The sequence below is a fragment of the Colossoma macropomum genome, unplaced genomic scaffold (assembly GCF_904425465.1).
Source record: "Colossoma macropomum unplaced genomic scaffold, Colossoma_macropomum, whole genome shotgun sequence".
Taxonomy (NCBI): domain Eukaryota; kingdom Metazoa; phylum Chordata; class Actinopteri; order Characiformes; family Serrasalmidae; genus Colossoma; species Colossoma macropomum.
Genome location: NW_023494810.1, coordinates 33469580 through 33486708, shown reverse-complemented (window position 1 = coordinate 33486708; position 17129 = coordinate 33469580). Strand labels below are relative to the sequence as shown.

Here is a 17129-nt window from a genome sequence, read left to right as displayed (position 1 = left end):
TCTAAAGTTTAATTTCTTTGTGAATATCATGTGAAATCAATATCCCAGATGTCATTAAAAGGTCACTAAAATAATCCAATATCAAACAACACTAATTAAACTCAAGCAGTATGACAACTCTTAAACTGCAATCAGACATACAGGAGAATGCCTGAGGCTGGCAGCAGACCACTAAGAACAAGATTGGTTGCTATATTTAAATTTATCCCAAATAAGAGAGGTCTACTGGTAATATTGAGTTTCATGATTTTAATATGAGTCCAATTAATCACATGTAGCGACTTATAAACTTTCACTGCCTTATAAGCGCCTGCCAAAAGCATATTATGTTTCATTAGGCAAGGAATGTTATGGTCTGCCACTGGCAATAAATCTTTTCCATTTTAATTTAATCCTCTATTAGAATAAAAAGGAGAACTACAAAAACACTTTAGATTCATAAACCCACAAAGTGTTTGGTTGCTGTATCTCAGTTACAGTTCAATTACAGAAATGGGAGGAATGCTCTATATGCATATATATATATATATATATATATATATATATATATATATGTATGCACAATTACTGTTTATTTGCTTGTAGTACTGTTTTTTCAAATGTGCTAGAAACAGAAAATAAATAGAAATTGTGCACTAAACTCTGCACAAGTGTGTTCTCTGTAAAGGATGCATACATTTATTTTTTTATAAGAAAATTAAAAAAATTATTATGTGGTACTATGTGAACAAAAAGCTCACAGGAACTACCATCATGGCTGTAGAAGAAAGGATAACTTGAAAAGAACATTTTTCCAAACACATGTGAATCACTTCTTTTTAAACTTGTTTTTTTTTACTCTTTAAGAGAATTTTGTTTACAGATAACGCAATTTTTAAAAAAAATATAAAGCTGAACATTTGGAAATTTTCTTTATACATGGAAAGACTAGGGTGATTCATATATTTAGAAAATGCTAAGTGTGCAGTGGTACTGAAACAGAACACCAGCGGAATCAGAGTGCTCCTCCACGGAACTAAAACACTAGAAAAGAATTCTTGGCCTTATGAATAACTTCAAAATCAAATTAATATTTGGAATTTAAGAAATGAGACTATAAGAAGGTTATTCTAATTTGTCTTTATATTCGGGAACAGTAAACCATCACACAGCCCTGTTGAGTCTGTGCCAAAACCAGTCATAATTGTGTTTTCCCAAATATTAAAGATGATATAACAACTTTGTCATCTAATTTGCATAATACACACTTTTTTAATGTAAATGGACATTTTAAAAAGATCCTGTTAGCACCATGAATATCTGCAGTAGCAGTATGTCCTTAGTATTGCTACACAGAGCAGAAATACACTGCACCACGCTGACCATATCTAGCTAAACATTTCTGCTGAGTGAAGACTAACAGTGCTATATAAGAGGCTCCTCCAAGCACTGAGGCTACACCAAGCAGCCAGCAAAGGTGAGCGAGTTATGGTGTCCGGCATTCTTTTCCATTTTCCAATGTTGTCAGTTTTACTTCAATACAAAATATCTAAATTTGTTCTCATTCTGTCTTCAGTGTCCACAATCTGCCAGCTAATCTGCTATTTTCTCCTTTTGGCATCAAAAAAGGTACAGTGTTCAATGGTGCTTTGAAAGATAAATCGTTAAGATCTTATTTGAATGTATGTGTGTGCTTGCATATTTTTATTTTTAATTGTAATTTTGTCAATTTACTTAATACTTACATGAAGCAGTAAGAAAATATTTTCACAGAGTCTAACATATACTGAGAGGACTTGTTATAAAAAAATACACAGCCATCCAAAACAATTAATACGCAAATCAAAATAGGGATATGAAGCATTTCAAGGCAAACAAATGTGAAAAGATGTATGTATGACTATACCATGATAATTACATGTTTGTAAAACATAACATATAATACAGCATCCAAGGAAAAACAATGGAAATATGTATACATACTTTGACTCTACAGTAACGTGCCATCATGGGGGATGGAGAAATGGAGTGTTTTGGGCCGGCGGCCGTCTACCTCCGCAAGTCAGAAAAGGAGAGGATCGAGGCTCAGAACAGACCCTTTGATGCTAAAACTGCAGTGTTTGTGGCTGAGCCCACTGAGATGTACCTCAAGGGTACACTAAAGAGTAAAGAGGGTGGCAAAGCCACTGTCGAAACTCTGTGCCACAAAGTAAGTGAAAATAACTATAATGATTAAAATTACAGCTCTCAAAGTACTGATGCTTGTGAATGTAACTGCTGAGGAAATCAGATATATTAAGATATACTTCAACATATATTTAACTGTATCTTTAACTTTGTAACTCTCATTTAAGAACCATGTTAATGTTCAAATGTATATATAAAATATATATTTATTGACTGTCTTACAATGAATAATATTTTGAAATGATACAATGATGTGATCGGTATGATTTTAATAGTTATTCACTTCAGAAATGTGTGTGTATGTACTGCACAGTGCTGAATATCATAAAAAACAAATAGACCTACATTCTTTTTTTAAGCAAAATGAAATACAGTGCTCCATACTACAACCTATTTTATTTCACAGACCCTCACAGTGAAGGAGGATGAAGTGTTTCCCATGAATCCTCCCAAATTTGACAAAATTGAGGACATGGCCATGATGACCCACCTCAACGAGCCTTGTGTGCTGTTTAACCTCAAAGAGCGTTACGCAGCATGGATGATCTATGTAAGTGTAACAAATGGCTGAATACAACATTTGCCATAATTATGCCATAATGACCTTCTGGACATTTTGCTATTCACATCTTCAGACCTACTCAGGGTTGTTCTGCGTCACTGTGAACCCCTACAAGTGGCTCCCAGTGTATGATGCAGTTGTTGTGGCTGGATACAGAGGCAAAAAGAGAATTGAAGCCCCACCTCACATCTTCTCCATCTCTGATAACGCCTATCAGTTCATGCTGACTGGTATGATATTGGTTTGACACATTATTAGAAAACAGGATTTACTTATTGATTCCCAGTCTGAGTTTCACAGAGAGTGCACAAATTTGTTCCTGTGTGAATTGGGTACTTGAATAACGTGCCTTATGTTTCTCTTTAGATCGTGAAAACCAGTCCGTCCTGATTACGTAAGTGCAGGCTTACATCACTATGAAGGTTCTTTAACAGTAACTTTCTTCACTTTCAATCTATCAGCAATCACCTAACTGTATGTATGGTCCTTTAGCTGATAAACACAAGTGTTCCTTTCTGAAGTGATGGCTTATGATCTAAAAGTAGTTTTTTGGATATTTCTCCCCAGTGGAGAATCTGGTGCAGGAAAGACTGTGAACACCAAACGTGTCATCCAGTACTTTGCAACAGTTGGTATGACCGGACAGAAGAAGACAGAGCCCGTTCCAGGCAAAATGCAGGTAAATAAGTCACTATTTCATGATTCTGAAAGCATTTGTGCATGAACTCCTCACTACAATATCTATTCCCATCTCTAGGGTTCACTGGAGGACCAAATTGTTGCAGCCAACCCCCTGCTGGAAGCTTATGGTAATGCCAAGACTATCAGGAATGACAACTCCTCTCGTTTTGTAAGTACAAACAGTGTTCAAACTCTTCAAAAAATATAGTGAAAAAAATACAGAAGTAAATTAAATGAACATGAAAATCTTTTGAATTTCCAGGGTAAATTCATCAGAATTCACTTTGGACAAACTGGCAAGCTGGCCTCAGCTGATATTGAAACCTGTAAGTTTCAGTCATCGTCAGTGAAATGTGTTATTATACTCGAGTTTGTTATGGTGTCCCCTTCAATTACTTGATGAAAACATGCACATGAGTAGGACACAGCTGCATACATGAATGGAAATTGTAGTAGAAAGGGGATGGTCAGATGACCCACGAACACTTCTTGACTGAACAATCATAACTTAGCACTACATCATTAATTAAAAATGAAAAATAAAAAATCCTCTCTGGTACTGTTCTTGAAAGTGATCTGTTAGAGCATTTTGGTGAAAATAAGAATTAATACTCAAACCAATGTATTAACAGATCTACTGGAAAAGTCAAGAGTCACTTTCCAGCTGTCTGCTGAGAGGAGCTACCACATTTTCTACCAGCTCATGACTGGACACAAGCCAGAGCTGCTTGGTATGGAATCTAAAAGTCTTATTGCTGCCATTTCTTTTTTGTTTAGTTTTAGAACTGATCTGGTCTAAAGACTTTATTTTTCCTTTCACACAGAGGCACTGCTCATCACCACCAACCCCTATGACTACCCTATGATCAGCCAGGGTGAAATCACAGTTAAGAGCATCAACGATGTGGAAGAATTCATTGCCACAGATGTAAGTACAACTTCACTGAACTTCAGTGGGTATTTTTTTAAAAATGCCTCATTCTCAATGGTCCATCCACTCTGTTTCACCAAATACAGACTGCTATTGACATTCTGGGCTTCACCGCTGATGAGAAAATCAACATCTACAAACTGACTGGCGCTGTGATGCATCACGGCAACATGAAGTTCAAGCAGAAGCAGAGAGAGGAGCAGGCTGAGCCTGACGGCACTGAGGGTAAATACGACAATTTATCACAATATTAATTTCATTAGAAGCACAAAGTTGCCATTTTTATGAACAACATTATCACTTTTCCATTTAGTGGCTGATAAAATCGCCTACCTTCTGGGCCTGAACTCAGCTGACATGCTGAAAGCTTTGTGCTACCCCAGAGTGAAGGTCGGAAACGAGTTTGTGACCAAAGGCCAGACTGTACCTCAGGTAATGTGCTATTATTTGACCAAAACAAGAACTAAGGTTTTAAGTTTTCAAGTAACAAAGCATACTATTGAACTCTACAGGTCAACAACGCAACAATGGCTCTTTGCAAGTCCGTCTATGAGAAAATGTTCTTGTGGATGGTCGTTCGTATCAATGAGATGTTGGACACAAAACAGCAGAGGCAGTTCTTCATTGGTGTGCTGGACATCGCTGGATTTGAGATCTTTGATGTAAATATTTGCCAATATTCATGTTCAAAGTCTATTCCATTAGTAGTAATACCTAGGAAGATTTAATAGGTTTTGCAAATATCTATAACATCAATGTACTGTAACAGTTCAACAGCTTGGAGCAGCTGTGTATCAACTTCACAAATGAGAAACTGCAACAGTTCTTCAACCACCACATGTTTGTGCTGGAACAAGAGGAGTACAAGAAAGAAGGAATTGATTGGGAGTTCATTGACTTTGGTATGGATCTGGCTGCCTGTATTGAGCTTATTGAGAAGGTAAGCTTCATCAAGTAAACAACGTTTGATAAAACATTAATACATTTACCACTAAAAATCCAATGTTGCTCTCAACATCACTCATTAAATAAATCTGTCACCATTAGCCAATGGGCATCTTCTCCATCCTTGAAGAGGAGTGCATGTTCCCCAAGGCAACAGACACATCCTTCAAGAACAAGCTGCATGACCAGCATCTTGGCAAATGTAACGCCTTCCAGAAGCCAAAGCCTGCCAAGGGCAAAGCAGAAGCCCACTTCTCTCTGGTGCACTATGCCGGCACTGTGGACTACAACATTGCTGGCTGGCTGGACAAGAACAAGGACCCCCTGAATGACTCTGTTGTGCAGCTGTACCAGAAGTCAGCAAACAAACTTCTGTCCTTCCTGTATGCAAGTCATGCATCTGCTGATGGTAAATTAAATTATAAATTATATTTGAGAACTAATAGTAATAAGCACAAAAATGTAATAGTACATAAATGTTCCATTATGTATTACATTTATGTATTAATAGTAATTCGCTTAAATTTGCTGCAATAACTATACTATCATAAAGATTAATGATTTTTTTATTTATAGATGCTGGTGGAAAAGGTGGTAAGAAGGGTGGAAAAAAGAAGGGTGGTTCCTTCCAGACTGTCTCTGCTCTGTTCAGGGTAAAACACTTTAATACCGAAATAAGACACACACACACTAGAAGAGGATGCATGTGCCAATCTACATAACTTTAGTTAACAGTAACTATTATAACTTAAAACCTCACAGGAGAACTTGGCCAAGCTGATGACCAACTTGAGGAGCACTCACCCTCACTTTGTCCGCTGCTTGATTCCCAATGAGTCCAAGACTCCAGGTAGACAACCTTGATAATTCGATTCCTTGCAAACTATGAACCATAACCAAAACATGTACATTGTAATATAACTATTATCCCTCTAGGTCTGATGGAGAACTACTTGGTTATCCACCAGCTCACATTTTATTTTTGCAAACTAAGCTTCCTAATCCTTAATACTAACATTAAAATATACATGGTAACATAACTCTTATTCCCTCTAGGTCTGATGGAGAACTTCTTGGTTATCCACCAGCTGAGGTGTAATGGTGTGCTGGAGGGTATCAGAATCTGCAGAAAGGGATTTCCCAGCAGAATCCTCTATGGTGACTTCAAGCAAAGGTCGATTTCATAGACTTCACATTTAAAAATATCGAACAGTTACAAAATAGTTACAAACAGTTACTAATTTGCCACTTTTACTGAATCACAATTTCGAAAACAGATACAAAGTCTTGAATGCCAGTGTCATCCCAGAAGGACAGTTCATTGACAATAAAAAAGCCTCAGAGAAACTCTTGGGCTCCATTGACGTGGACCACACCCAGTACAAGTTTGGGCACACCAAGGTGAGTGATACTGTTAGCTAAAACTATAATTTAAAAGATATTTCATTTGTATGTGTGTATTATCATTTGAAAATTCGAGTGCCTACTTTAATGGTTCACTATGAAACAATGTTTTGATGAGGTGAGGGGTGGGGGTCCGCACTGGTAAACTCTGTAATGTCCAAGTTTCTAAAACTGACCTGAACTACCTGCTCCATAAAAAAATCATGACAATTTACCATGAAGTTTACAAAGATGAAAGACCAATATTTCTGTAGACAACCAACCTAGGATGAATAAAGTTCCTCATTAGTACAGAAAGCTTTACAACATCAGTTGTTGGCCAAATCAAATGAATGCATAGGAATATTTTTAAAAGAATTGGAAAATACTCAATAAATAGAATGTCAAAAATTTCATAATTTGTTGGTAGGTGTTCTTCAAGGCTGGTCTCCTGGGTACACTTGAGGAGATGCGAGATGAGAAACTGGCTTCACTGGTCACAATGACTCAAGCTTTGTGCCGTGGCTACCTTATGAGAAGGGAGTTTGTCAAGATGATGGAGAGGAGGTATTTTTGTGTTTGGATGAACAAACTGGCCTTACATCACATTGAGCTGCAAATGCTCTAAAATAATTAACATAAGTCTAAAGACTGATTAAAGCGCTTTATAAACCAAGTCATCTTCTATTCCAGAGAGTCCATCTACTCCATTCAATACAACATCCGTTCATTCATGAATGTGAAACACTGGCCATGGATGAAGTTGTACTTCAAGATCAAGCCTCTTCTGAAGAGCGCAGAGACAGAGAAAGAAATGGCAGCCATGAAAGAGAACTATGAGAAAATGAAGGAAGATCTGACAAAAGCACTGGCCAAGAAGAAAGAGCTGGAGGAGAAGATGGTGTCACTTCTTCAGGAGAAGAATGACCTGCAACTGGCAGTAACAGCTGTAAGTATTTACAGTGAAATAGGAAAATTTCAATAGATGTTGGATGATGTTAAAATGCTTAAAAAATCCTTATAACTGATAGGAAACAGAGAATCTGTCTGATGCTGAGGAAAGGTGTGAGGGGCTCATCAAGAGCAAGATCCAGCTTGAAGCCAAACTCAAAGAGACAACAGAAAGGCTGGAGGATGAGGAGGAAATCAATGCTGAGCTGACGGCCAAGAAGAGGAAACTAGAGGATGAGTGCTCTGAGCTGAAGAAGGACATTGATGATCTGGAACTCACCTTGGCTAAAGTGGAGAAGGAGAAACATGCCACTGAGAATAAGGTAACACTTATTATATAAAAAAACGTAGTGTAATCCAGGTGAAACTCATAACCTGAGTAGGACTTTTGTAGATGTGTAAGCTTTACAAAAACTAAGACAGACCTCCTGCAAACTTATAGATAAAGTAGCATTTCAAAATGGTTTCATACAGGTCAAGAACCTGACTGAGGAGATGGCCTCTCAGGATGAGAGCATTGCCAAGCTCACCAAGGAAAAGAAAGCACTCCAAGAGGCACACCAGCAAACTCTTGATGATCTCCAAGCAGAGGAAGACAAAGTCAACACTCTGACCAAATCCAAGACAAAGCTTGAACAACAAGTGGATGATGTAAGATTTTTAAAAACACATTTTGAAAAACAGTGTTGAACAGCTGAGTCCCTTATCTCTCAAATGCACTTGTTTTAATAAATTATAGCTTGAGGGTTCCCTGGAACAAGAGAAGAAACTCCGTATGGACCTTGAAAGAGCCAAGAGGAAGCTTGAGGGTGACTTGAAACTGGCACAGGAGTCCATAATGGACCTGGAGAATGAAAAGCAGCAATCTGAGGAGAAAATTAAGAAGTATATATCACCACAAAGTACAGATAACAAATTAAATAGTAAGATTACACTCCTGAAAAAAAATTTATTTAATTTTAAACGCTTGATGCATTTTCATAACAGGAAGGACTTTGAAATCAGCCAGCTTCTAAGCAAGATTGAGGATGAACAATCCTTGGGTGCTCAGCTTCAGAAGAAAATTAAGGAGCTCCAGGTAATTCATCTCTGCAGAAAAATATTACATTTAATCACATTTGCATATTGCTATGACTAAAAATTGAAAACATTTTTTCAGGCTCGTATTGAGGAGCTGGAGGAGGAAATTGAGGCTGAGCGTGCAGCTCGTGCTAAAGTAGAGAAGCAGAGAGCTGATCTCTCCAGGGAACTTGAAGAGATCAGTGAGAGGCTCGAGGAGGCTGGTGGAGCCACAGCTGCTCAGATTGAGATGAACAAGAAGCGTGAAGCTGAGTTCCAGAAGCTGCGGCGTGATCTGGAAGAGTCCACTCTGCAGCATGAAGCCACAGCTGCTGCCCTTCGCAAGAAACAAGCTGACAGTGTTGCTGAGCTTGGAGAGCAGATCGACAACCTTCAGAGGGTCAAACAGAAGCTGGAGAAGGAGAAGAGTGAATTCAAGATGGAGATAGACGACCTGTCCAGTAACATGGAGGCTGTGGCAAAAGCAAAGGTGTGTTCATTTGACATTAAAAGGAGAAATACAATTTTCTTTTTAAATTCAGGTTGTTTAGTTAGTTCATGTTTTGCACTTTAAAACAAAGCCAAGTTGCATGAAATGTGTTTGAAAGATTACACACTGCATTTCGTATAAGGAACGGAATGAAACTTTTTAAATGGTCTACATATTCCCAAAACTCCAGGTACCAGCATACTTCTTCATTTTAATGAATTTCACTATGTATATATTTCCAGGCAAATCTAGAGAAGATGTGCCGTACCCTTGAGGACCAGCTGAGCGAACTCAAAGCTAAAAATGATGAACATGTCCGTCAACTGAATGACTTGAGTGCTCAAAGAGCACGACTTCAGACTGAGAATGGTAATTAGAGTAAAAACAACTAAACAGGTGAAACAATTCAATGTTTTCTTGACATTTGTGACTTAATTTGCCCTAAACTTTTCCAAGGTGAATTTGGCCGCCAGCTGGAGGAGAAGGAGGCACTTGTTTCACAGCTGACCAGAGGAAAACAAGCTTACACACAGCAGATTGAAGAACTCAAGAGACAAATTGAGGAGGAAGTCAAGGTACTAATAAAATGCAGTATTTGATACAGTTGCTTTATTTAATATTGTATATTTGTATACCCAAGCATCTATCCGTCAACAAGTGAATTTTGAATAAATGTGTGTTTAGGCAAAGAACGCCCTGGCTCACGCTGTCCAGTCAGCCCGTCATGACTGTGACTTGCTCAGAGAGCAGTTTGAGGAAGAGCAGGAGGCCAAGGCTGAGCTGCAACGTGGAATGTCCAAGGCCAACAGTGAGGTGGCTCAGTGGAGAACCAAATACGAGACAGATGCTATTCAACGTACTGAGGAGCTGGAGGAGGCCAAGTAAGTAAATGCTAAAATGTAAAAAAAATAATAATAAATAAAAATAATGGACATACATGCTAAATAAAGATGTAACATTACATAACTTGGCCTCCTCAGGAAAAAGCTTGCCCAGCGTCTACAAGATGCTGAAGAATCCATTGAAGCTGTGAACTCTAAGTGTGCATCTTTGGAAAAGACCAAACAGAGACTGCAGGGTGAAGTGGAGGACCTCATGATTGATGTTGAGAGAGCCAATTCACTGGCTGCTAATCTTGACAAAAAGCAGAGGAACTTTGATAAGGTGAATGATTTGTTGACTGAAAGTAAACCATAGTGAAATTATCCTAAACTAATCAGGGAGAATGGACGTTGACTTTTACTCGCCATTTTCAGGTCTTGGCAGAATGGAAGCAGAAGTTTGAGGAAGGTCAGGCTGAGCTGGAGGGAGCTCAGAAAGAAGCTCGCTCTCTGAGTACTGAGCTGTTTAAGATGAAGAACTCATATGAGGAAGCTCTTGATCAGTTGGAGACCTTGAAAAGGGAGAACAAGAATTTGCAGCGTATGTGACTTAGAAATTAACACAAACACTCACACATATTAGTAGTATATATTTTAAAACAGAGAAAGAAAAGTAAACACAAAAGCAAATATTCCTCTCATTTTTACAGAGGAGATCTCTGACCTGACTGAACAGATCGGTGAGACTGGAAAGACCATCCATGAGCTGGAGAAGGCAAAGAAAACAGTGGAGACTGAGAAATCAGAAATCCAGACTGCTCTTGAAGAAGCCGAGGTACCTTTATACATAACCTACCTCACATAACTTAATTCAAACATAGAATTTGGTTTGCACTAATTTGATCAATATTTAACATTATTTTCAGGGCACACTTGAACATGAGGAGTCCAAGATACTTCGTGTCCAGCTTGAGCTCAACCAAGTAAGAGTGAGATCGACAGGAAGCTTGCTGAGAAGGATGAGGAGATGGAGCAGATCAAGAGGAACAGTCAGAGGGTGATCGAGTCCATGCAGAGCACTCTGGACTCTGAGGTCAGGAGCAGGAATGATGCCTTGAGAGTCAAGAAGAAAATGGAGGGAGATCTCAATGAGATGGAGATTCAGCTGAGCCACGCAAACCGTCAGGCTGCTGAGGCCCAGAAACAGCTCAGGAATGTTCAAGGACAGCTCAAGGTGAACCTCCAAGAGTTCCTTATTTCAATTTATTAATATTTTATGTTAAGACAATTAAATAACATTCCTTTCACATAAGGATGCCCAACTGCACCTTGATGAGGCTGTCAGAGGACAGGAAGACATGAAGGAGCAGGTTGCCATGGTGGAGCGCAGGAATAACCTGATGCTGTCAGAGATTGAGGAGCTGAGAGCTGCACTGGAGCAGACAGAGAGAGGCCGCAAAGTGGCTGAACAGGAGCTGGTTGATGCCAGTGAGCGTGTGGCACTACTGCACTCTCAAGTAAGTTCAACCAGCTCATAAGTTTGCTGTTCCTTTTACGTTCCTTGCCAAATCACCTTAAGGACTTAACTGTTATTCCTTTCTACAGAATACTAGTCTAATCAACACCAAGAAGAAGCTTGAGGCTGATCTGGTGCAGATTCAAGGTGAGGTGGATGATACAGTCCAGGAGGCAAGAAATGCTGAAGAGAAGGCCAAGAAGGCTATTACTGATGTGAGTGTTTAACTGCATAGATTTTGCACCCATTAAAACTAAAATTAAAAAACGAAATCAATCATATTTCATATCTTCTAGGCTGCCATGATGGCAGAGGAGCTGAAGAAAGAACAGGACACCAGTGCTCACCTGGAGAGGATGAAGAAGAACCTTGAGGTTACAGTCAAAGATCTGCAGCATCGTCTGGATGAGGCTGAGAGCCTTGCCATGAAGGGTGGAAAGAAACAGCTCCAGAAACTGGAGTCTAGGGTGTGTTGCACTCTTTAAATACCACTGATTTTGCAAAAAGTTAGTTTTTCAATTATCAGTTTAAACGTATATTCAATTTAATCTAGGTCCGTGAGCTGGAGGCTGAGGTTGAAGCTGAACAGAGACGCAGCGCTGATGCTGTTAAAGGAGTCCGCAAATACGAGAGGAGAGTGAAAGAACTCACCTACCAGGTAAAGCATTAACCGAGTAACATATATATTTCATATATATGAAAATAATAATTATTAGACCAAGTAAACCTTAAATCAAGGACCTTTGCAGACTGAGGAAGACAAGAAGAATGTGACCAGACTGCAGGATCTGGTGGACAAGCTGCAGCTCAAAGTGAAGGCCTACAAGAGACAGGCTGAGGAAGCTGTAAGTGTGCCATTACATGTCTTGTGTGCATTCAGTGCAATGAATAAAAAGGTCATGAAGATGAACACATGCAGATGTTCTACTCATACATAAACACTAAACTAAGTGGTGTTTTTCACTAACAGGAGGAGCAGGCAAACACTCACCTGTCCAGGTTCAGGAAGGTGCAGCATGAACTGGAGGAAGCTCAGGAGCGTGCTGACATCGCTGAGTCCCAGGTCAACAAGCTGAGAGCCAAGAGTCGAGATGCTGGAAAGGTAACTTTTACTTAGTCAAAGTACTGAAACTGTGTAACTTTAATTTACATACTAATATATTGTAACAAGTCTTTAGAAACACATCATCTCATATATTCTTAAAAATAAACTATCCACAAATGGTTCATTTCACAATGCCACAGAAGACCCATGTCTGTTTTCCTAAAAAAATAAAAAAATGAGAACCATTTTTTGTAAAATAGAGAACGTTTTTAAATGTTTAACAAACCTTTGCATAGTGTAAATGTTTGAGTAAAACCCCTTAAATGGTTATGGAATCTTTATACTATATAAAGGTTTGTTCATGTTCACAAATCTTTTTTTCACCCTTGGTTCTTTAGGAAATCAAAAGTGGGTCTTCTGTGGCATCACTCAAAGAAAGCACCTTTTTTAAAAAGTGTACTGGCATAGATCAGTGTTCTTTCAGTGTTCTTACATGTATTTTAGGGCAAGGACGTGGCAGAATAAAGAGGAGACCTGGGACACCAACCAGCAATGACATGTATTACTTGTTCAATGTCCATGCACAAGTTCAGCTAAATAAAACTGCAGCAAACACAATGAAGTGTCTGTATTTTTTCATCTGGCCAAAATAAACTAACATAGTAAACTGAGACAGAAGACTTGCTAGAGCACATGATTCTTTAATACAAAAAAACAGGACATATTAAATTTGATAAAAAAAAGCATAGTCAGCAAACTGGTGTTTCACATGATGAACAGAAAAACACTGATTAGGATTCAAAGTGCATGTTTTAATATGTGAAACACAGCAGAAGCCTCTGAAGTAAGTAGTAAGAGCCCATTGTGTGCAGACTCTGCATTGTACTCTGTACTTGTACTTGTGTTCTACTTGAATTTGTTTCTTTATTTCAATAGCAAAAATACTTATGCTCACCAAACATGAGGTTGAAATACAAACATACTATAATTCCTAAAACACAAGAATTACATTCCATGTAAATTCCAATTCCATGTAAAAATTTAGTGAATCATCACTTGCAAACCATGAACTCTGACTTTTTTTTTTTTTTAAATTAGCAATTGTTCAGCTAGTGAGTTTAATTATTATGGCTACATTTTGCAGATAGGTTAATTCTATTTTAGGAATTAAGGATAATTATAGCAATATCAATGCAACACTGTATTTTTTCTATGTAATATGGGCAACCAATAAGATTTCTGAATCCACTGACTAATTTCTGGTGTACAATTACACAAAATATTTAAATTCACAATTGACACTGGGGGCCCTAATAAGCCCACTAACCCATTTCTATGCCATTCATCAACAGATTTTGAGTGGAAGCATGATTTCTTTAAGACACACCAGTGCTTGAGTGAGTGAAACTTTCAAGCAAAGACTGTTATATCGAAATTATAACTCAACTACTGTTAAAGGAATAATTGACTCTGGAGTTTTATCAACTAGCGCCTGGTCAGAGCCCTTAAGATCCCAGCACAGACAGCCAGCCTCCTCTCCCTATCAGTGCTGTTGATGGATGATCCTTGCCCTTAGGGAAGGTCCAGGAAAGAACATAACCACTTCTCATGCAAGCAGGAAATAAACATTTCAAAACCATGACCCTGTTTCTATTGACTCACCTCAACATTTTGTCATCTTGGGATTGCCTTGGTTGGAAAAAGGTAAACCTCACATAACTCACATAACCAACAGGGAGATTGCAGTTTGGTCACCTGACTGCAAAGACCACTGTCTCCAACTCCAGTGCCACTCAGTGTCCGCTGAGCAGTTGGCACCTCTGTGAATGTGCCCCCAGGATACAATGACTGTGCACACAGACTTACCTCCACATCACTCCTGAGACTGCGCTGTCAACCTAATGCCATGTACCTAGTTTCCATGTTCCATGTTTTCTTTGTCTGTAAAGCAGACTGCTGCTAGGTAGATGTACATCCAAGAGGCTCTGAGACAGGGGATTCATCCATCCATCTGCTTCTCCAGTATCATCCAGCTTCTTCTTTGTGGAGAAGAAAGACAATGGACTATATATTTGCACTGACTTCAGAAAATTTAAATGAAGTCTTCTGCCTCACTGGTTCCTTCCATAGGTCACGAGTTCCATGTTTCTGAGGTTGCTGGTACACTGCTTGTTTGTAAAGGCCAAAAAATGTCAATTCCATCTAACCACAGCCTCCTTACTAAGTTCTGTCATCTCCCTGGAAAGTGTATGTATGGAGGAGTGCAAGGTAGATCTCAACCGTCAGTGAGCTGTAACAGTTTCTGGGCTTTGCTAATCTCTGTTGAACTTTACCACCATAACCGCTACAATTACTGCGCTCCTCAAAAGCACTTCGCAAACGCTCTCAGGTTTTCAGTGAAGAAAAGTTTCAATAGGGCTCTTATCTCGCAGCTCACCTGGATCCGTCACTGCACTTTGTGGTTGAAGTGGACACCTGTGAGGTGGGAGTAGGGGCCATACTTTCTCAGAAGCAAGGAGAACCAGCTAGTTGACTCCACCTAGTTGACTTTTTTGGAAAAATGATCACCAGCTTAGAAGAACTATGAGGGCAACCAGGAGCTTCTTGCTATCAAATTGGTCCCAGAGAAGTGGTTGGAAAGAGACCTTCATACCTTCATGGTCTACGTCGATCATTATAAGCTTGTTTACCATTTTTTACAGACTTGGTACTAAGAAGACCAAAGCAAATGTCTAGTCACATGTCTATGATTTTAGCCTACAGATTCTGTTAAAGAAACTATAGCACACTTGCTTGGTCACTCCAATCCTCTGGGACATTTACAAGGAGACCCTGTTGCTGGAAACTTCAGACCATCTGACCAGACTACCAGTGCCAGAGGCCTCCAGAGGTAGGCCGATTACCTAGGCACACCTCATCAGACTCTGGACACCTAGGGATGACTTGCACTGTCCTCATGATAAACTCTGATGTCTAAAGGTATGTCACCGTTTGTACTGTTTGTGTCCAAACCAAAACCCTCATCTTTTGCCAGCTACAAACTTGGCTGTAATAGCGCCACGCCTTGAAAAATGTACGGCACGGTAAGTAAGACCTATTTGTAAAGTAGCACACCGGTGTCTTTTAATGTGACAGCATTTTCACCAGTGTCTTAGGCAAGAGCCAATCAAAATCAAGGTCATACAAAGAGCAGCCAAGTAAGCTCCAGGTTAAAAAACTTTGGTAAAGATGCTTTTAACTGTTAATCAAAAAAAGCTTCTTTAACAGAAACATTTTAACTATGCCAAAAAAAAAAACATTTTAATTGTAAGAATTACATTTTAACACATGACTTCCCAGTTGAATAATAATAATAATAATAATAATAATAATAATAATAATAATAGAATTTAACAATTTAAATTCAAGTTTAACATGTGGCATTTTTATTACACTTAAAAATGAAAAGAAATAAGAAATTTAAGGAAACAAGAGGCCACGACTGACACCGAACAAGTGGTAAAACTCACAGGTAATTTTTATGTTTTACCACCACGCTATTTGATCTTAAAGTCCTGGTAAATGTGGCGCTGTGTTTTAAGAATCTGGCCCGTTATGTGTGTAAAAATGCACTGAAAGTACATTAAACAACAAAAACAAAAGTGTCTGTCTGTCTGTCTGTCAATATTTAACAATTTATAGCACATGAAAAGGATCTTCTTTACAACATGTGATATAAAACAGGTCTATTAATATTACCACTAACTAGCACCAATTAATGTGATAACAACTCAAATTTGATAATCACCATTTACTGTTTTCTATTAATTACTTGTTGAGGTTAATTAAAGCAGTTGTTCATTATTGGCTTAACATTTAAAAAAGGACAAACTGCTTTTTACTGAATTTTATAAACCACACTTTGTTTGTGGTTTGTTATTGATAACTAAGCAAGTGAATAATTTAAGTTTACCATAACTTTACCATTATGGTTAAGTTAACCATAACTATTTTAGGGCACTGATGGAGAGCAAGCATGGAAAAATACAAGCAATCACATGCAAAAAGCATTACCATCATGAAGATCTGTTTCTGAAAAATCATATTAAAACTGAAGGAAATTTTTATTTTCTCCAGAAACTAGAATTCACAGAGAGGAGGAAATAATTCAAAGAGTGTGAGGCATTTTATGGTTCTTTGCTTGCCTGGTATTGTTAGAAATTCTCTCTAACGAGATGAGATTTTATAATTTTCTCGAGTAATTTCTTATTGGTAAGAGACTAAAACCTGTACAATACAACAAAAGATGTATAATGACACAGCGTGCATAAATATACACAATCAAGTAAAAAAACAAATTATCTAAGCATGTTAATCTGAGCTTGAATGTATTTTACTAGCACTCACCTGTCCAGGCGCAGCAACGCTGTTTCGTTACCAACTCAAGAAAGCGTTCTGACACTGCCGAGCACCAAGTCAGTTATGAAAGCCAAGAGCTGTGAAGAAGAAAACAGTAATTAACAAAACAGATTTATCTGCTTAAATTTCCACCTTAAAGTTCTGAAACAGAAGGAGTAAATGATTCACATCCCTTTCCTTT

General features: G+C 38.4%; 1 protein-coding gene across 1 annotated transcript; it reads left to right on the top strand.

Annotated features, from left to right (window-relative positions):
* Nucleotides 1–1987: 1987 nt before the first annotated feature.
* Nucleotides 1988–13168, top strand: LOC118799791 (myosin heavy chain, fast skeletal muscle-like). Its single transcript, XM_036559834.1, is given in 40 exon segments — nt 1988–2188; nt 2573–2716; nt 2802–2958; nt 3095–3122; nt 3296–3407; nt 3486–3578; nt 3672–3735; nt 4042–4140; nt 4234–4337; nt 4427–4565; nt 4654–4772; nt 4853–5002; nt 5110–5280; nt 5388–5694; nt 5862–5938; nt 6048–6135; nt 6342–6459; nt 6563–6686; nt 7099–7235; nt 7362–7617; nt 7700–7942; nt 8094–8270; nt 8359–8504; nt 8607–8697; nt 8779–9168; nt 9411–9537; nt 9625–9743; nt 9853–10049; nt 10149–10332; nt 10425–10590; nt 10700–10824; nt 10916–10970; nt 10973–11223; nt 11303–11506; nt 11595–11720; nt 11802–11972; nt 12059–12163; nt 12255–12350; nt 12476–12607; nt 13055–13168. Coding segments are annotated over 40 exon segments (5814 nt in total). The 3' UTR covers nt 13076–13168.
* Nucleotides 13169–17129: the final 3961 nt, after the last annotated feature.